This window comes from Microtus oregoni, unplaced genomic scaffold (genome assembly GCF_018167655.1).
Source record: "Microtus oregoni isolate MIOR12 unplaced genomic scaffold, Mior012 000018F_ref0000195, whole genome shotgun sequence".
Taxonomy (NCBI): domain Eukaryota; kingdom Metazoa; phylum Chordata; class Mammalia; order Rodentia; family Cricetidae; genus Microtus; species Microtus oregoni.
Window position 1 is genome coordinate 18,123,510 of NW_024543077.1, and position 21,591 is coordinate 18,145,100.

The 21,591-nt window shown below is 40.8% G+C and overlaps 1 protein-coding gene across 12 annotated transcripts in view; it reads right to left on the reverse strand.

Moving 5' to 3' along the window:
- Nucleotides 1-21,591, reverse strand: part of LOC121458749 (disintegrin and metalloproteinase domain-containing protein 22) — a 225,790-nt gene that overhangs the window by 50,991 nt on the left and 153,208 nt on the right. For all 12 annotated transcript variants that reach the window (XM_041668082.1, XM_041668080.1, XM_041668078.1 and 9 more), the window contains exons 8-17: nt 17,636-17,706; nt 14,758-14,832; nt 13,367-13,438; nt 12,468-12,634; nt 11,220-11,304; nt 9,852-9,942; nt 8,589-8,640; nt 3,490-3,589; nt 1,565-1,636; nt 877-969 (exon numbers count right to left, since the gene is read on the reverse strand). In XM_041668082.1, the coding sequence (XP_041524016.1) occupies nt 877-969; nt 1,565-1,636; nt 3,490-3,589; nt 8,589-8,640; nt 9,852-9,942; nt 11,220-11,304; nt 12,468-12,634; nt 13,367-13,438; nt 14,758-14,832; nt 17,636-17,706 (878 nt within the window). The remainder of the gene's footprint in view (nt 1-876; nt 970-1,564; nt 1,637-3,489; nt 3,590-8,588; nt 8,641-9,851; nt 9,943-11,219; nt 11,305-12,467; nt 12,635-13,366; nt 13,439-14,757; nt 14,833-17,635; nt 17,707-21,591) is intronic.

The following is a 21,591-nucleotide window of genomic DNA, read 5'->3' on the forward strand; positions in this document are numbered from 1 at the left end:
ATGGCCATGCCTATTCCAAAAGTGTGCCTGTGAGTGTTATCTAAGCAATAGCAGGCAGGGGTGATTTTGCCCCAAAGGTGACATTTTTTTTTACAACATCTGGAGACATTCTGGGTTGTCACAAGTGAGGAAGTTCTTCTACAATCTAATGGGTGCAACCCAAGGATGTTGCTAATGTCCGATAAAGCAAAAGGCACGCCCTGACTACAGACAGTGTCTTATTCTTAGCCAGACAAGAGTGTTGGTGCCAGTCAGGAAACCCGGATTTAAGATGACACAAGTCAAAAGTGCTTAGCCCAAAGAGGACAGTTGCCACGACAGTTTTATATGCCACCTTTCTTTAACCCATCAAAGCTATCCAATCTGGAGATATTTATTGGAAGTAACATGCATGTTCACTTATGCACTTAACAAACATGCACTGATAACTACACCAATTAAGAGACAAAGAGTCATGCATGTTTCCATGTCAATATAGTGTGATCTTGTCTAAAACATGCCTCTTGTTGCCTAAGATACTGATGCTGTAGGATGTACAAAGATGCACAGAAAGAAAAGAAGACTATATCGGACGTCTTCTACTCTGAGATGGGTCCTCTTTAAGGAGGCAGGATGAGAAGAACAGCCACAGAGAAGTAACCGGGTCAGGTCCCAGCTCTCTCATATTCTGGCTTAAGACACTGGGTCAGTTAACTATTACATGAGAATGCTAACAAAGCCACACTTCAGGAGATGGTAGGAGGATCTTGGAACCACTGGGACTTCAGTCATTTGCTCCCTGTTGGATAGTGCTTTTAGGTTATATGGACCTAGACTTAACAGTTTGAGCACACGCCTTCCCTTCAACCTTTGGCCACTAATCGGCCAGTTATTTACCTTGCACTTTTTACAACAGAGACCATCACTGCATTGAGAATCCTGGGTCAAGGTGCACTTCTTACAGCACTCTGCCCCTTCAAGGGCGCATTCCTAAGGAATATAAGCCATTGAAAAAACACTAGAAAATGTCATTTTCCCAAAAACGCCAAGACTTTTTTTTAAAGTAAATGTTCAAGCTCACAATGACAATCATTCATCCACAAATCCTATAAAATGTCTAGGTATAATGCTCGGTATTATCTCAAGGGCATGGAGCTAGAATGACTCCTAGCTACCCAAAACTGGTCTTCAAAATGACAGGGGATCTACAGCAAGGGTGCCACAGTCACACTCTTCCCCAGGACCTACCGCAGCGGTGCCACAGTCACACTCTTCCCCAGGACCTACCGCAGCGGTGCCACAGTCAGACTCTTCCCCGGGACCTACTGCAGCGGTGCCACAATCACACTCTTCCCCAGAACCTACCACAGCAGTGCCACAGTCACACTCTTCCCCAGGACCTAACACAGCGGTGCCACAGTCACACTCTCCCCAGCTTCAATGAAGGGGACCTACCGCAGCGGTGCCACAGTCACACTCTTCCCCGGGACCTACCGCAGCAGTGCCACAGTCACATTCTTCCCCAGGACCTACCGCAGCGGTGCCACAGTCACACTCCTCCCCAGTTTCAATAAAGGGGACCTACCGCAGCGGTGCCACAGTCACACTCCTCCCCAGTTTCAATGAAGCCATTTCCACACTCAGGAGGCTCGAGAAGCTGTGGGAAGAAAACCAAGAAAGGGTGAAATACAGGAACATCAGTAGCAAAGACCCTGAGGGCTGACACCACACCAATACGCTCCGTGTATATGCTGTCCACTCGAACTATAATTTTATTTACCACAAAATAAAAAGTACAACTTTAGAATTTGGAACTTTAGAAGATCAATTTTGGTTTTTATTTGGATATTCAGACATAGTACTATACATTTGTATTATATAATGTATGTATATAATATTTATACCAAATTGGGTCTGATAAATGTCACCAAGCACATGATGCATGCAGCCATTGAGGAGAAACCAAGCCAGTTGACATCTGAAAATCCATTTTCGTGAGAAAGCAGGAAATTTGCAGTCAGGAAGCCTGGATTAAAATCTTATCACAGGGTAGGGTGGTGTTTAACAACACAACACGTTTGGTTGTGAGAGGGTAACACAATGCAACACACTAGAAGAAGGCACAAAATGAAAAAGGACCCGGTACAGGTAAAACGGTGGAGACCTTACTACCTGAAACATGAACAGTAGTATAAACTATCCATCTAATTAATCAGCTGTTGAAAATTACCACAAGGATCAAGTCTAATCACTTGTGAAAAAAAATCTCATTATTATTGTTTTTGCTAATAGCCTGTTAAGAATAATTTTGTAGATCTGGAGAGAGGCCTCATTGGTTAAGAGCACTTGTTGCTCTTGTAACGGACCGAGGTCCATTTCCTAGCACTCAAATGACAGCTGCCAAATACCTGTAAGTTCTGGCCATCTAGATTCTTCTGGACTCTTCAGACTCAGACATGCATGTGGTTCACATACATGTGTGCAAACAAACACTCATAAAATTAAATTTTCTTTTTTAAGATTTAACTATCTTTCTCTCCCGTGTGTGTGTGTGTGTGTGTGTGTGTGTGTGTGTGTGAAGATGTATGTGATTGCAGGTGCCTTCAGAGACCAGACACAATGGAGCCCCTGGAGGTGGAGTTCCAGGAAGGTGTAAGCCACATACATGAGTAACAGGAGACTGGTATGTGCCCTTAACCACTGAGTCACCTTCATTTGTTTCTTTATATTTTAAATTAGCTTTGAAATGGTTCTCACAGTGATATTTCAGACTGCATCTTCTTCTTTTCCCTTTTTAAGACAAGATCTTACTGTGCATCCTACATTGGGCTGGCTCTGTAGTTCAAGCTGGCTTTGACCTCACAGTGATGCTCCTAGCTTAGCTTCCACAGTGCTGATACTACAGGGATCTCAGGGTCTGAATCTGATTCTTGCACAAACTTACTTCTAAGTTAGAAGGTGATCCCAAAATTGCTATGCCCACTGACCTGTTCCATATGAACCATGACTACAGCCATGAGCACAGACTTGCAGAGAACGGTAGTAACAAACAGCTCCCTTAACTAAAGCAACTTTTGACCTAATCAAGGGGAGATTTTTAAGCCTATTTTACTTTTAAATCTTCATCAATTTTCTGTCTTTTTAATATAACTTATTCTATGATGCTGTACAACATCAGTACACAGTAATTATGAATCGCCGGCTGTGTGATAATCATTTAGAAGCTAACTTCTAATGTAAAGTTTCCACATTACAGAATGAAAATAGAAGCCCACACTTTTGTAACTAGAAAGGGCGAAAGATACCAACACAAACAAAACCCCCACTCCTTTCTGCCTGCTGGTTTTACCATCAGAAATACTCCAACTGTCCCAGACGAAAGCAACATTTCTAGAATCTGCCCAGTGGGTCGAATTGAAAAGTTCTCGTTTGTAGACTCAGTACGTAAAAGTTGGATATGAAGGTGTGCAGTGACTCATAACTAATAAGTCTTACCACCACACTTATTACCTTAGAAGGCTTGTTGAAGAGGCAGGCGCCACCACCACTATTCAGGAAGTCGTGATACTCCTCAATGCTGCACGGAGAGAACTTCTTAGGGAGATAGTAGCTGTAGGGACAGAGGGGAGCGCCTCAGCACAGCGGGAGGGTTCCTGCTTACTTACTAGCCTTAAATTTGAACAGTGTTAAAATTACACATCCAGTCAACCATTATATTTATAAACTTTTCATATAGTGATGTGTAGTGGCTATTGGTTGCTCGTTTATTTGCACATGAATTAAAAGAAAGATATAGTGCAGCACCTATGATTTATATCAAAGACAATAAAGCTTTATTTCATAATGAATGAATAATATACAACAAGCTATAACTCAAACATCAGGGAATCTATAAAAGAACTGCCCATAAATTTATAATATGTGTCAGGCCAGGAAAGTCAAAGAAAAGTGCTGCAGTCTGAAGGCCTGTAAGGACATGAACCCTAACATGACGCCTCATTCCAAAGCTTCGGCTGTAAGTGACATTTCTGGTAGATGGGTCAGTCCTGAATGGGGGCAACTACACAGTTTTCATGGCTCTTCTCTGATTTGTTGGAGGGTTCTTGTCACCGGAAGTGCACCCGGAGGGTTTGAGGGTGACAGAGCCCCAAACTAGCAACATATGATTCAGGGTACCAATGGGATCTCTTCTCACTAATCTTGTGACTTTTTCTAAAAACTTTGAAATTATTATAAAATTATGCAACAGAAAAAAGTAATTAATGGCCCAGAGGAAAGAAGAACTGTGGTGAGATAAAAAATTAGCAATCCTCAAAATAAACACACCTCTGGGAATTCTTGGTTTTAGATTATTTTTTCCCCTAAAAAAATAGTTAGCTATAGGCACAGATGGCATAACGTATAACAGCGAGGAACATGACAGCAACTCAAATGTTGACTAAAACTCTGGCAGTTGCCTGGAACAAAACAACACAGAGTTATTACCTGCCCCAATGTGAAGACTAGCTGGGGAAAGGATGGCTATTCAGTGTCAACTGGAAAATGAATATTTATATATCCAGCAGGAGCCAAAATTTATAAACAATAAAAGTGGAAATTAAAAAACTTAATTAAAATGTAGAAACTTTTTTAAATCAACTATGATTACCACTAGAGAATGAAAATGTCAATTTTATTTTTATATTTTCAAAAAGTGTCTTATCTTAAGATTTTATTTAAAAGGAAAGACAAGATAATAATAGCTTTTATTTATTTTATTTTTTGAGAAGGGTCTTATGGTATGGTCCGCACTGGCTTGAACTGACAATTGTATCTCCATCTTGCCAGTGACAGGCTGATAGGTGACCCCTGTGCCTAGACAGTGAACACATGTTATTAAGCCTCTCTCCCCAGCCTTCAAAGACTTGTTTCTATCCATAGCATTACTTCTTTCAAGCATAGTAGTTGATATTTCACAAATTAATTAATATAGTTTATTAGTATATGCTGAAACTACTTTTATTTTTTACTAAACCACTCCCCAGATAAAGTTGTAGCAGGTGGAAGTCATCTACACTATGGCAATTTCTTTGCTCCCTTTCCCTAAAGGAACAAACTATTTTTAACATGAAGCTTCTTCATCTCTTACTTCCCTTTTCCTTTCAGAGTCTGAACAGGTGTTCTTACCACCTTCCCTTCTAGGTCATCCTACATGTCTCTGCCAGATAATCGGTTATCATTAGGACTCCCTCCAAGTTCCCTCTTCCTTCTACCGCTCAATGCTGAACCGGCTTCCACGTCAGCCTTAGATGTCAGTCTTGTTTAAGCCTCAACAGCAGGACATGCCTCAAATCCCAAACTCCGAGGAGCAGAGGCAGGATTCAAGGCCTGGAATGCATAAAACCCTGCCTCGGGACAGAAATCAATCTACTGTGACTTTCGTCCTGCAAATGTCCTCTCTGGGGTCATAGTCTAGCACACTGTACAGTAGGAAACCTGACCCACTCCTCAGCCCTCAGCAGTAATGGGAAACAAACCCACATTTTTAACAGTGAATCTGTTTTATTTATCAAGAGTTGAAGTGTGTAGGCCACAGAAGTTGTCTTCCCTTTTTCAGGGTAATGTATAAATTGCATTCAATGGACCCTTAAGTTACTTGATAGTACGGATTTATTTCAGCTGTGTTTCAAACATCAGCAGAGCCAGTGAACTTCAGGAAGCAAATGTGGAGGCATTTACCTATGGGGTACACAGATGATTTGAGCAGGACTCAAATTAAAGAGCCATAACAGGTACCACTTACACAATGGGGTCTTCTCTTTAATGTATCTATTTCATATAAGGATCATTTCAAGGTAAAATGTATATGTGCATACACTTATATATATATTTATATATAATATATATATATATATTTAATATATATATATATTAAAGTGATACCTGATTGCTTTGTAATTATGCTTCACAATATGGGGATTGTCTATACAAATTTAATGTCACCAAGCAAAAATAATCAGACATATTAAATACAAATTTCGAGACAGGGTCCCACTGTTTAGTTCTGGGTGGCCTGAAACTCACCATGTAGACCGAGTTAGCCTACAACTCACAAAAATCTATCAGCTTCTGCCTCCCAAGTACTGATATTGAAGGTATGTGCTATCACATACCCCACCTGGCCTACCTTAAATAAAACTCCTAATGAAATATATTAATAAGTGGAAAACTGCAAATACAAAGTTTGTCATTAAAGAACAAAATATATAAGAAAAAATTAAAAAGTACTTTATAGACATGTGTGCATATATACTTCCTTCCATCACTTATTGTCCTTGTTATCCTTAGAGTTCAAAACTCAAACTGAATCAATAAACATTTACTGGATGTCAAGTCCAGTTAAAGAGGTATGGAATAAAAATTAGTAAAAATACAATTCTTTAAGCACATATGACTGAATGTTGGGAGGGATAACGCATGCATACAGAACTGCATTATAATGCAGGGAGCGCTGTGGGAGATGACTGAGGTGGTAAAGTGCCTGCTGCAGAGGCATGAAGACCTAGCATGCGTCTCCAGCACTCACGTAAGCGCTGCGGCCAGCAGCACCCACCTAACTCTAGCACTGGGGATACACAGTAGATCCCTGGAGGTGAATAACCAGCCAACCTAACTGACGAGCTCCAGGTTCAAAGAGAGAGCGACACCCCACAGTGACCTCTGGTCTCCGTGTTCTCTGCATGAACACCAGCACATATATACCACACGCAGAATTAGCATGCCTGGGTTCAAATCATGATAAACCTCAAAGATGGCAGGAAACGTGACTGGATAGAGGAAACAGGGGAGGCTTCCAAAGAAAAATAACTCCTCTGGGAAATCAAAAGGAGTTGGAAGTTCAAATATAATTATAATAAGCAAAAATTAGAGAAGCTAAAACAAATCCATGTAAGACTATGCTTAGCAAATCAGAAACGCTAGAAACCACAAGCAATTATGATCAGAAAACAAAGGAATTCTGGGAAATAAGATGGTGAATGATAATAATGATGTGATATATTGATGGAGGAAGGTCATTGGTTAATTAAATAAAGAAACTGCTTGCCCTGATAGGTTAAAACATAGGTAGGTGGAATAAACAGAACAGAATGCTGGGAGGAAGAGGAAGTGAGCTCAAAGACACCATGCTCCACTCTCCCGGGCAGACGCAATAGCTCTGCTCTCTGAGGCAGACGCATGAAGCTCAGACCCAGGACGGATGTAGGCTAGAATCTTCCCGGTAAGCGCACCTTGGGGTGCTACACACATGATTGGAAATGGGCTAGTCCAGGTGTGAGAGTTAGCCGAGAAGAGGTTAGATATAATGGGCCAAGTAGTATTTAAAAGAATACAGTATCCATGTAATTATTTGGGGTATAAGCTAGCCAGGCGGCCGGGGTGCTGGGGACACAGCCCCGCCGCTCTTATTACTACAATATATAAACCATCTAAATAATAAAGTAAGACATTTGAACCTTACTCTTCTTCACCTGTTTGTTTTTGAGATGGCCTCATGAATATTTGGCTGGCATCCAGCTCACAATATAGCAGAAGGCAACCTTTAACTCTTGATCCTCCTGCCTCCACCTTCCAAAGACTGGGATTACAGGCGTAGGCTACCACACCTGGCAGAAATGTATTCTTCAGACAGTTTTGATTCACAAACATTCTGGGCAGCATATCAGTATTTAGCAAACGAATATTGCAAATTGATGGTGTGGATTAATCTTAGAGGCATAACATTATCCCAGAAGGCAGAGGCATAAAAGCTACATTCTGAGACATCCCAGGAATCCTAGCATGTGGTGCAGAGCTGCTTCACAATACACAGATGCAAAGACTGGAAGTATTACAAAGGACAATACCCAAAATCGGAGGTGGCTGCCTGGCTGCGGGCAGACAGTGACAAGGGGGGACACCGTCAGTGTTTCCCTTCTGAAAGCTGAGATATGAGTGTGTACTGTTTTCTTCTCTATGCCCTTTTGAAGCTGCTGGGAGATAAAACATAAAATCCTGAAAGAAACCTGAGTGTGTGGAACAGTACCGAAATAACAATAGCAAGAGAAACAAACTCCAAAGGAGGGCAGAGGCATACGTCTGGAACGCAAGGAATGGTTCTAACAACTTATTTAGAAAAAAGGACAAGAATTGAAGTCTGGCTGTGCGAAGACAGGACAGTAGAGCACTGAGAATCTTTCTGAGATAAGTCTCCATTTTTCTTCCCAACCCCGTGATCAATGGCACTGCGCTATGAAAGCCCTAGCACCATCAGCAACGTGGACCTGAGAAAGCTGCAGATGCAGGCTGCGGTTTTTATTTCATTTGAGGGTCAGTTTAGCAGTTGAACCGAAGGAGATGAGAGAAAAGGGATTTAGTGAGCAAACCTAACAGGAGATGAAAAGTTGTTACGTCATTGTAATGCTAGCCTAGGCCTAGGTCTGAAAAGTTCCTAGGGTCTTCTCACAGAGTAGCTTTGTTTTGTCTTAAATAAGACGTTATTTTTGATTTCTCTTCCAAGTGCCCGCACTGCGGTTCCATGCACTAAGTTACGGAGTGTCCCATTCTCAAGAAGGTGAAGTAGAGAGGCTCACCCCGTGTCTCCCATTACACATCCAGACCACGTGTCTTCACATTTACACTCACCTAAGGGAAAACAAACACACGTCTGGTTACACACGGATTGCAGTTGCCATGAGGTAGCCTCTATTGTCTCTTAAATCTGCGTTCAAAAATGGTTTTTAAAGGCTGCTTCCCAATTCTACTTACACTAAAAGCTTTGACTGCAATGTATAAAACAAAATGCACTTGATCCCACGGGGGTCGTATACATCACCCAATGCCTCACAAATGGTCGTGTTTCTATTCCCTCACTTCGAATAGCTACATGACAGACGATCAGATACCAAAGCAATAGCGAAAAACCTAATGGCACCTCACTAGGCACCCCAGCTTCACCAGCTTTCAGGGAGATACTACAGGGTCTTCCTGCTCCTAAACTCCTGGGTGTTGGGGGCTCTGGTAGGAGGCAGGAGAGGATTCAAATGAACCAGAAAGTCTCAGAATCAAAGGCAGCCTCGTTTGAAAAGCCTAATCTGTCACTTAACACATGTTTAATTCTGAAGACAATATCCTTTTATGATCTAGCCACTGTATCTGTAGGGTGAAAATGAGACCAGGCATCCTGCAGAAGCATCTTGAAACTCAGATGAGTGGGTGGACACATGTAAGTCGGCATTCCATCATCCAGGAAACAATAGCTCTCCAAATACGGTATTCTTATTACAAGTATCCATACTTGCAATATTTGCTGCTAAAATAATTAAATGAGTGCAGTTATGATGAAATTCTTACCTCAAATACACAGTGTGAGGCCATTCACAGAGAAGTAGTGTTACCTACTCTGGAAATTTTTCTCATGGATGTTAAGGCCAGCATACTTTAGTTAATCTACACTTTCCTCGCCCTTCATCCGGTCTGCTCTCAACAAGGAAGCCTGCTTCTCAGACCACATAATACAACATGATCTGAGCCCCCAAGCAACCTAGAATTCTCCACAAGCAAATTTCAAATTTTCAAAATGAGGGACCTTTGTCCCTTCTTGAGTTAAATCTAGCTTTGACTTTATCATCATAAGCTTTCACTATTTATTATACCTGGGAAAATTTTCACCTATGATGTAAATATTCCCTTTACTACTTTTGAAAGCAACTTTTTGCTGCTAGTTTGCATATCTTGCTCTGTCTCCCACAATCCTGATCAAGCAACTGAATTAAAAATAATCTCATTCTACAAAATAATTAACAGGCTGTCTATCTTAAATAAATACAGCTAAACCACACAAGACTCAAACTTACCGCTTGCTAATTTTCTCTTGTCTGAGATGATACCAATGTTGTGTGCTAACGACTGAGCAAGGGTGACGGCCATCAAATCGGTTTTTCCAAACTGAAAACAAAACCAAAAGAAATGCAAATTAACGTTGCTTTCCATTTTAAGATAGATTAGAAAAAATCATAGGGAACAATGGAAAACAAGTCATTTCTAAGCATTCTCTGTCCTTTTTTGATGTGATGTTTTTGAGACTGGGCCTCTCTATGTTGCCTAGGCCAACCTCTAACCATGGTCATCCACCTGCTTCAGTCTCCTTGTTGCTGTCACTATAGGCATGCACTACGATGCCCTAAACATTTTCTTTAGTCAAATCTAAACATTCTGTAGCTCATATTGAACATGCATTTGGGATGAAGTAGTAGGAAACAAATTCTTATGTGATTAAGTCTTACAAGAAATAGTACCAGCCGGAAAGGCATTCATTTTTTAGTTTGGAAACTTAAATAAAATTCTGACTCCAAATTTCACCTGATAACATTCCTAAAAAACTTAATAACTGTATATTATTAAGCCAGTCTCTTAACAATACAAAATAAAGCTAAGTGTCAAATTATCTGGATCCAGCTTTCCTCCCAAATGAAACAGAGAGCATCTGTAGCAAACACAGTGAGAGTCAGAAGTAAGGATGGTCTGTGGCCAACAGAATCTTGAATTTTTCATATGTGGCCTTCCAAAGATTGAAGCATTTTCCTTTATATTGTATCCATTAAGTTTAGTGTGTTGGGACTGAACACTTCTCCAGAAAACCCTTCTCTGTTATTCTCCCCAAATTTGTTAAATACTGAACAAAGAAGAAAACAGGCAGCATATTTGTTAGGGGGTAAGCCAGTGCTTCAGGGATTACTCGAATCTGGAAGAATCCTCATTCAATGATGTAAATGCTTGGGCTTTTTTCTTACTTTCATTGAAAGTTCATGTACAGATTCTCTCTACATGAAGTGCTTACTCTGGAAACTCTTCTATGCAGAACACGAGCACAATCATCGGGTATTATATTTTATTCTTTCCTATCCTGTACTGGGCACACACAGGCACTGTATTGATGACTAATACAGCAATCTAGCAGCTGGTAAGTATGGACCACTGAGACCTTACTTATGAAGTGTTAGGAAACCATTCTCAGCCACCATACCACTTTGTATTGCACAGATGTTCCCACCTACAGCCATCATACCACTTTCTGGTGCACAGATGTTCCCACCTACAGCCAACATACAACTTTGTATTGCACAGATGTTCCCACCTGCAGCCACCATACCACTTTCTGGTGCACAGATGTTCCCACCTGCAGCCATCATACCACTTTTTATTGCACAGATGTTCACACCTACTTCATTCACGCCTCCTCCTCTCAGCAGCGAGCAAATCCCACCAATATAAGCTGCGCCGCTCCGGCTACTCTCAAATTGACTTCCCCTTTTAGAAAAGGAAACGGAAAATGCTTACTGATCACAGTTCGCACAGCCAAGCCCCTCTCATAGTTAATGTACCACATTTATTTTCTCAGCACAGACAATACACTCCCAAAGAGAAGAAGGAATGTGAAAATCATTTATGCGCATGATCAAAGGAAAAGAGGTTTCTAAGGGCTGCCTCCCCACATGATCAATACATATCTTATATGGAAATACATCTGTTAGAAATCAATTGCACATATAATACTCTGAGAATACAAAAAGTCACAATTTTGAGATTTAGCCCAAATAAATGACTTAAATATAATTACTGACAAAGCATCAGACATCCCTGCAATAAAGAGCCATGAAGAAGACAATCAGTCGATAGTCTTCAAAACTAGCAAGTTCAACATGGGCAAAGGCTGAGAAAATGTTTCAGCCTAAAGGAAACTCAAGAGATGAAAATGAATCACACTGTGCAGCGCTGAACTGGATGCTGAAAGAGGGACTGGCTACAGAAGGGCATTGAGACAGCTGATGAAGTCTGAACACAGACAGAACACAGGCGATGGACTATGTAAGACTGTCGCACAGTGTTACATATTCTGCTGTTCATGACTTACTGTGGTATTTAAAAGAATGTCTTTACTTTTAAGGGACTATACTGAATGACTAAGTACTTAGTAGTAAATGCAAACTTGCTGTCTCTAATTCACACTTGAACAGGAAATGAGAAAAAATGCAAATCTTGAGTTTAGGTAAAGCATACAGGCAATATTCTTACAGCATTTTGGCATCTTTCCTCTAAATTTGGAATTCAATAACAATTAAAAATAACACCTAAAACACATCTTTCACAACTGGCCTCAGTAACTCTGATTTTAGAGGAGGTCTTAAAATTCTACAGAAGGTACTTTGCTGTTACATCAAATTATAAAAAGAAAGAACACAAGATCTGGAGAAGAGTTGGCAATAAATTCCAGAAACTTACTCAGCTCTCACCTCAAAACTTAAGTCACTTAAACCACATGAACATTACAAACAATCTGTATTTCAAATCTCCTTCCAAATGCACAGCCAAATCCCAGAGTAACTGCATTATCGCAGGATACATTTCAGCCAGAAGAAAGAGAGCACTCGCCGTAGAACCAGGAGAAATGGAAAAATGTCAATGTTACGTACGAGAAAAGATGAACTGCGTCACTCTTCTCTTTGATAAAATCCCTCCTGTACTTCATAAACTCGCGCAGGGTGACCAGCGGGTTCTCGGAGATGGCAAACTTGTTGTCAGCAGCCCAGGTTTCCATGGCGACCAATACTATCCTAGTCTTAAGTTGGTCTTTATAGATCTAGGGCGTTAACGAAATGAACACATGGGCTACACACGTGGCGAAGTCAGAGTATGAAGTTCCTTCCTGGACATGCCTTTGTTTAAATAAAGAAACCACTGTTTCTAAAAGAGACCATTACTTTCCCAATTTGAATGCACTTTCCTTAAAGAACAGAGAATCAAACTACTTACCACGGAAAACCCAATGAACAAAGAAAATTTTAGATACAAACAGGGTTTTCTTTTGATAAATACTTATGCTGAATGCAAGGCTTTCCCTAAGTCCGCTTTTAGCATCTTACATAAATAATTCATGAAATCTTGAGTTTCTCTAACAAAAAAGCAGGATAAAGGATCTCTAAGGAAATGACTGCTACACAGCCTGTGTGGTGTTGAGGGAAATTAGAGAGAATTATTTAGGGGCACCCCAACACTGTGCTGGGTGTTTCTGAAGAGGCTCAGCTCCTGCACCGTCTCTGCGCTGATGTCCCAGATGTCAACTGTGAGTTTCTTTGCTAAAGCCTTATGGGTCAAGCTTTGTCTTTTCTGGTAAGAAACACACAAGAGAAAAAGCAACCGTATTTTTGGTCAGCCCAACTCCCCAGACAGACTAGTCAGTAGAGTCCCTGGCAAGATCGCCAAGGTCTCTGAGGTCATCCTGGCTAAAGTGTAACTTGGAAGAATGTGAATATAGGCACCTTGTTACCCACCGGCTGCCATAAGGGGCAATGCCAGATGGGGCGGTACTCACCATATCCGCCATGTTCACCACAGACTTTGCGTAGGTATTTGTGTGTACAACAGAAAGCCGATGCTTTTTGAACTGAAAGCAATAGACAAAAGGGAAGAGTGTTCAAAGTCACCAGGAAATAATCATCTTAGGACAGAAAACAAAATATCAGAAAAATCCCTAAGGCCTCTTCAAAAGAACACAAAAAGCAAAACACCGCAGGGAAGAACCTGTAACCTGTTTCTTTATTTACCCTGAAGCCTGAAAGCTGGGAACTAAAGAACAAGATGACTTTATCACATCTGTGAGAAAAAGTTCAATTCAGTTTCACATGAAGGGGCTAGAATACAACATATAACGTACAAGCTGGGTGCACACAAGGTTCGGGGTTCATCCCAACCACACCCACTCCAGTTTATTTGAGGGGCTGTTCACTCGAAAGCTGTTATGAGCTGAAAGACACGCAAGTGAGAGACGACCAATGCAGATGTGGCTGCGTGTGTAAGACGTCACAAGTTCTACACGGTTCTAAAACAAGAAGAAACCCTAAGGCACTATCACGAGGAGATGGCTTGGTAAATGTGGGTCATATGTTTGGTGTTCTAAAAGGCTTCATCACATACAACCCAATTTCAATCTTTTTCAAGTAGCGCCCTCTCATGGCAACACTAAAGGGAACCCGTAGATAAGGAGTCGCGCTCTGGGAAACCAACTCTCATCCATGCTCCTGGGAACACCCATAGTAAAATTCATTGGGCCAAAAACAAACTCACAAAAATAGTAGAAATGGGCTAGATGAGAAAAGAAGGGGGTAGCAGGACCAGGAAAGGGATAACAGGGAAGATAACAGAAGATAATGGGGTGGTGAAGAGGTACACATGGTCAAAATGCGTTACACACAATGAAAATATCATATTTTCATTATTATGTATATGTAATATATAAAAATACCTTTAAAAGAAGTATTTTTGAACCCTCATAAACAATTGCTAGTTACTTCTACCTAAGCATGTTTTCTATTTATAAGTTGTTCCTGGACAAAAACACTCTTGGCTGGGCTTCTCTGCCTTCTCTAAAGCTCCTGTCCAAACTGTGTGACTGTTTCCTGTGTATGGTAGACCTCTGTATAGGTCGCGTGTGATAAACCCCTATATAGGCTGTGTGTGCTAGACCTCTACACAGGTAGCGCATGTGGGCAGTTGCTGATACGTACAACCTGTTTGACATGGGTACCTTTATAGTAAATTCTAACAAGATTGTTCTTGGCTTCCAAAGTGGTGTATGTGTATGTGTGTTTACACAAACGGCTTTTCCAAGTCACAACTTGACAAGAATTTTGTTTCTTCTAAACGTACCCTAACACACATTTTATACAACTGTTAGGAGCGAGGATTGAAGGAGATGAATCTTACCATGATATGATCATTCACAATCATCAGCTCGATGTATTTGGTTTCCTCCTCTACATTACGGGGAAATCGAAGAAGCTATAACACAATGGGGAAAAAAAGAAGAAAAAAAAACTAAACATGTAAATTTAGCTGCAAAAACTAAAAGCACAGAAGAAATCAATGAAACAAAATTTCCCTTTTTACTTCAGCATTACCTTTTAAACTCTCATCAGTTTTCTTCATTTTTGAGTAGACAAAAAATGTGCATGGTTTGAAAAAAATCAATGAAGAATAAAAATCAAGAGTGAAATAGTCCTCTTGCCTCTATTCCCCTCTTCCACGGGGGGTAGAGCAAATTACTAATTTTTTTCCCCAAAATGTTTACACAAATACAATTAAATATGGATATATGCATCATTCGCCTATGTACTTTACGCTTGTCTTCATGAAAGCATGTCTACCCAACAGTGGCACGGGGTGACACAGAGGAGCATTGCTCCTGCTTTAGCTCAACTCCAGCAGCAAATTTCTGAAAGTGAGGAGGCTGGTAGTTTCCCAAGTCATCTCCAAATCTAGGCGTGTCCATGACTTTCCTCTGGTGTGGCTGATAGGATCCCACAAGCTACAGGGGTGTGGTCAGCATAGCCCTAAAATCCCCAAGTAGTCCTGGAGTGTCTTTAACTACCACATCTCTGCTCACAACAAGTTCTCCTCGCTTTCCAAACCACAATCAGTCAACACTATGGGCAAAGTTACCAGGGCAGGCTTCCCTTCTGCCCATCCATCACACATTAACAGGATCTGTGAAACTGACTGTTCTTTTATGACACAGGTCAATGAAGGGGGTATTTTTCCTCCAGTAAATCTTGTTCACTTGCCCAAAGACTATCTCTGTGATAAAGGCACACCATCAAATCAAACCAGAATCAATGCATGCATGTTTGAGTGCTATATTTTAAACTAACTAAAAATATACAGCCGCATAGATTTTTGTCTCTTTCGAAATGTATATTTTAATCTTTAAAAAAAAGAAAGACTCTTCCAACACTAGTTTCACAGATGATAATGGACTGTAGTTTTTGTATTTAAAAACTAAGCAGGAAAACTAAACTGTACCCAATGACAGCAATCTTTACAAACAAAACAACAACAACAAAAATCTCCTACTAGGACAAGATCTTCCTTGCTCACTCTGGGCGCCTAGTTAACTGAGAAGACTTTCGAATGAGTCCAAGCATTTTCTCTAAATGCTTGCGACTTGCATTTGAACACAGTATTACACTGACTCAATTGCATGCGTTCATAAAGAAGTGAAGGGTTCCCCTTCTTAGCCAATGACAAGATGCTGAGATGCTTCTAAAAGAACTCCAAGGCACACGGTAATAGGATGTTTCTCCTATTTTCCCAATTCAGCATTCATAACAATACACAATTTTGTAAATTAAATCTTCATGGAAATTATTTTTCCCTTATTTAACTCAAGACATCCATGTGTCTGTCTAAACAACAAACTTCAAGCTTATGGAAGTGGTTTGGGGGATACACTGGCTTCTGAAGGGTGGGTCAGAGAGTGTGGGTGGCTAGAGACACCCCTGGGACCAGACTTTCTATGGGATTCCCCTTCTATTTGAGTCATGTGCATTTATCCTTTCCTATTATTATATAATAGTAAACAGGGATCATAGCACTACCTTCATAAGGGTATCACGAGGAGCAAAAGTGTTAAGATTCCGTCCAATACTTCAGTTAAACAGTTAAGATCTTATCATATGGACACATGCATGCTAAGTTTTCAACAAATATCAGCAATTGTAATTCACATAAGAATCTGTCTGAAACTACATTCTATTTTACCAGACAGAGAAGCCTGTGCCTGTAATCTCAGCACTAGGGTGACTAGGGCAGAATGAATGCTGTAAATCTGAAGCCACCCTAAGCCACAGAGTGAGACCCTGTCAAAGGACAAAAGGAAACAAAACAGCACCGGTTTTCTGGCAAGGTAATGGAAGCCCGGGCCTTAGTAACGTGACTGGGGAGGCTGAAGCAAAAGGTCCACGAGTTCGACAACTGCCTATAGAGCAAGTTCAAGTCCACACTGGACAACTTAAGCAGATCCTGTTTCTAAAAGGGCTGTGTACATAGCTCAGAGATAGAACACTTGCTTGACATGTGAGCATTGCTAGGTTCAATGCTGGTAGGTGATATGTGCATGAGGAACAAGCACATGCATAAAGAGTATGCCCTGTCCTCTCTATAAAACAAACACTTCACACAACCTTCAGCAGATTCGCTTTAATTGTCATCTGTTCCATTCCCTGTGTTCTTGTTATGCCGCATGCACACCGTAAGCTCCCACAAACCATCATCACCATGACTGTGATAGGTTGACCCTGACAGGAGATCTACATTCCAGGCCATTCGTCAACTGTGTGAGACACAGGGCAAATCATCTTCAGATGTGAGAGCCATGCGAAGAACAGTATCTGCCCCCGTGGTTTAAGGTACCTTAAGGACAGTGCTATTACCACAATGTCCAGCTGAAAAGTCCTAAAGCTATGTCGTCATTTATATACTAAATCCAAGGCATCTCAAGTGAGAAAAGGGCATTTTGTGGCTTCAAAACCTATCAGGAATAGCAAAGAAGATCCCATGATGTGATTCACGCCTGAGCAAGGGAAGAGAAGCTGTGCTTCATGCAGAGACCTCATGACCCACGGTAAAGGGGACTCCATATTCATGCATTGTCTAGCCTCTACTCGTAAAAGAACGCATCCTGTGGCATCTGTCAACTGTGTCCCCACCCTCACAAAGGCTGCACTAGTTCTTAACCCCCGCCCTGCAGACACTGACTGTAGACTCAAATGATCGTCCAGAGGCCCTGTGTTCTACAAACACATACCTGCCGCTTACTCCGCTTTAGTCTTGGCTTCAAAATAAACTTTGGTGGAGTCATATTTACTTGTTGAAATTCTACAAGAAAATAAAAACAAACAGTGCATTTTCCAGACTTTTACTAGAAGGCAAAATTTCACTAGTTTTTCTTTCTACTTAGAGAGTACATGAAACATTAAGCAATTATGTTATGTTAACCACGAATAAGTATCTAATGGGTAAATGCAATACACAAACGCTCGATTTTCTCGTGATCATTTTATGAATAACAACACAGTTTTAATTAAAAATCTGCTAAGTAGCCAGCCTGATTTTCGCTTCCATCACTAACCTTCTCTGGGGGCAGCAAAATAAAGGGGAGATATGGAACACACTTTTAACACGACCTATTAGGAAGTTGATACAGGACACCAAAATTGGACTCAATTGTTTCCAACTCACAGACATTCTCTTCCAAGACAAGATTTATCTAAGGCCTTGTTTGCTACTAAAGGGCAATGGGACAATCCGAGTCCCTCTTATTTGCATGTCAGATCACGCACAAGACTATTCATAGATACAGATAAATTCATCTCTAGATTCTATGTTAGCTGTAAGGGGGGACTTTCTACAAAGTGATGCAAACGGATGGAACTAACAAAAATCATCCTGAGTGAGGCAACCCACACCCAGAAAGACAAATACAGTACGTACTAACTCATAAGCAGATATTAGCGATAAAATGATTGGTCTCAATGCATGAGTATATCAAATTGGACTTGGAGGTTATTATTTAAAAGTTAGTTGGGAGAGAGTGGGGAGTAGAAGGATGGATCTGGGAAGAGTTGAGGGAGGACTGGGGGATGAGTGTGACCAAAATATATTATATGCATGTATGAAATTCTCAAAGAATTAATAAAGAACATCTTAGACACATTAACACCAGATAGGTAACGTTACGGCAATAAATATCTCAATATGAAAGATTCATAGTGTGTAATGCTAAAAGCACATAGCACTCCCACTAATCACGCCTGAGTGAGTGGAGCTCAGAATCTCTCTTATTAGAGCCTTTCGAGGATTACAACTGCAGCTGACAGTTACACTACAAAAATCAGCGATGGGCACTCCACTAAGCCAGAGTTGGGCCCTTGACTCTCGGGAACTGTGAGATAAAAAGTGTTTATCCTCAGCAAGCTCTGTACTAAAAATGGCAAACCTCAAACAGAAACTGTAAATGTCTTAAACGTTTATTGCCATCTTTTGCGTTTCAGTATATCTGGAAAGGGCTGAGAATTCATTTTGTTGTGCTAGGGACTAAATCAGGGACTCATGCAAAACAAACAACGAACCCTAGACACATGAGGAGACACGCTAGGCTAGACAGATGAGGAGACGCTAGCCCCATGCGCCGGAAGACTCCCTGCCGAGCTGTTTCGCACAGACCATCTCAACATTCGGGATGATCTCATAATTCCTAAGAGGAATTTCAGAAACTGACAAGTTGGTTCTAAAGCCTATGTGAAAATGCAATGGACCTAGAAGATCTAAATTAATTTGAAAAAGGACAAAACTGAAGGGTATATGTACCTGATTTCAAAATACACTATAAAGCCACAATAAGCAAAAAAGTAGACACAGGTGGCTAAATGAGAAGAGTCAAAAGAAGAAGCCTATTTTAATACTTAATCTCAATCCAAATAATTCAGTGTTAATAACATATCTAACAAAGGCCTTATGTTCAGACTATGTAATCATTTTTTTAACTTTTGGCTAAGATCAAATGCAGAATATGTAAATCCTTGTACAGTGCAAAAACCAAAGGAGAAAAACACAATGGTGACTAGCAAGTACACACTACATATCACCCCCAGTCAGGAAACTGTCGGATGAAAGTGCAGTGCATAGCGTCATGCACACCAGCACGGCCAACCACGAACCAAAGATATTTCTCGGTATGTGTTGCTCAAGTTCTGGAGTAAACAGTGCTGCCACATGGCGCCGTGTGTGAGCAGAGTGACAGAAGCATCTGAAGAAGCTACTCAACTGCTCATAAAACAATCTTTTCCAACGTAGAATCTTTGGATCAATAAAACTGGCATCACCTGGGGACATGCTGGACCTACAGTCCCAATATGGAGCATTGAAAGCCCTGGGAGGAGGCCAGCAACATGTGGCTATCACCTAGCCTGTTATTTTGGTAACAGGCTGAAGTGTTATGACATTGATCCCAAGCTTAGCATACACCTTCCCAGGCCCTCCTTAGGGTATTTACTAGAAGAAATAAAAGCATGCCTCTACAAAAAAGAAATGAATAAAGGGGATGGAAAAACAGAAAAGACATACAAGAATATTCATGGTTGCTTATTAATAATTGTCTCAAACTGGAAAAACCTGAATGCCCATCAACATAATTCAGAAGAATTGTAATCTATTCATACCACAGAATACACTCAATAATAAAATCAATAAGTGATTGCTATTTTGACAACATAAATACCCCAGAAATATGCTAAGCAAAAGAAACTACATGTAATACATGGTTTCATATGTTTAAAGCCCTACAAAAGACAAGACTAGCCAATAGGAAAAACTGGGCAGAAAATAGATTGTAGAAGCTGAAGGCAAGGAGTGGGAACGGCACAAGGAAGGGTCTCAGTAATAAAAACGTTGTATTTCAATAGGGGTCACCTGGGAGCCCAGTGAGTCACACACGGGCTTGTGTTTTGTGCTTATCAGTTTCCAAAAGAGTGTCAGCTAGTCCACTGAAAGCAAGATTCTTTTCCCTCCAAAACATGTTCTAAGGAACATTTGTCCTAAGAGACGTAGTATATAAAATAAAAGGTTCTATAAGCTAAAACAAGTTGACAAATGTTGATTATACTATTTCTATCTCTAGGAAATAGATAACATCAAGCAAGATGAAATGGTAGTGGTGACCTATAACCCTGTTTTAGGTTCAATTTCATTCGACCTAAAATAAAATAAAGAAACGTATTTCTGACTTTCGCTTGTTTCCATCTAGTTTGTCACAGTAAATTCTAAGTAATCTTGAAAGACAATGCACTACCTTAATCAACAGCGGCAACCTCTGACTGAAAATCTAGAAACAGGCCAAGCCTGAAAATTCAGGACAGCAGCCCTGGCCCTCAGGAGGTCAGACAGGAGGATCACTGCAAGCCTGGGGCCAGGGTGGGCTACAAAGTTAGACCTTATCAGAAAAAAGAAAAAGAATGCCAAGTCACTTCTGTAATTATTTCTGAAAAAGAACCCTGAACAAAGCTTTTTTTAAAAAAAAAAGTTGTATGGTTACATTTCTATACTGAAGTCTTTGGTGGGGAATCATTATTACTTTAAATATTAATCAATGTTGATTGCTTCCAGTAAGACCTATTACACTGTAGCTTGCTTTATTCTCACACAGCCATTCATGATTAATTCTGGTCCCATAACTGGCATTATAAAAAGTTTCATATGGTTATTGAAAGGACAGCAGCTTCTCTTTAGAGCAAGAGCATCTGCGCGTTTATCGGCAGACTTCCCCAAGTATGGATTCTTTTTCAGATTTTACTATTTTGTTATGTGTGCAATAGCTGGAGGCATGCACGTGCCACGCCCCACGGGGAGGTCAGAGGACAGCGCCGTGGAGTCCTGGAGTCCGTTCTCTCCAGCTTTCATGTGGGCTCTGGGGACCGAAGCGAATCACTAGGCTTTTGTGGTAGGTGCCATTCCTCACTGAGCAAGCTCACTGGCCTCCAAAACAGTGGATCCTATCAAACGGGATCTTGAATCCCTTCACTACAGTGGAAAGTGCTAGTTTCTCTGTGGCAGAAGAACTACAGGAGGCCAGTGAGTCACAACTCAACCCAGAGAGGAAGGGGTATTAGAACTCAGCATTCACCGCATTCTCTAGCAAGATGCTATGAGCTGAGGCTGGCAATGTTTTCACGTCTTCCTGTGAGTCTCTCACAGCAGTCTCTCAAA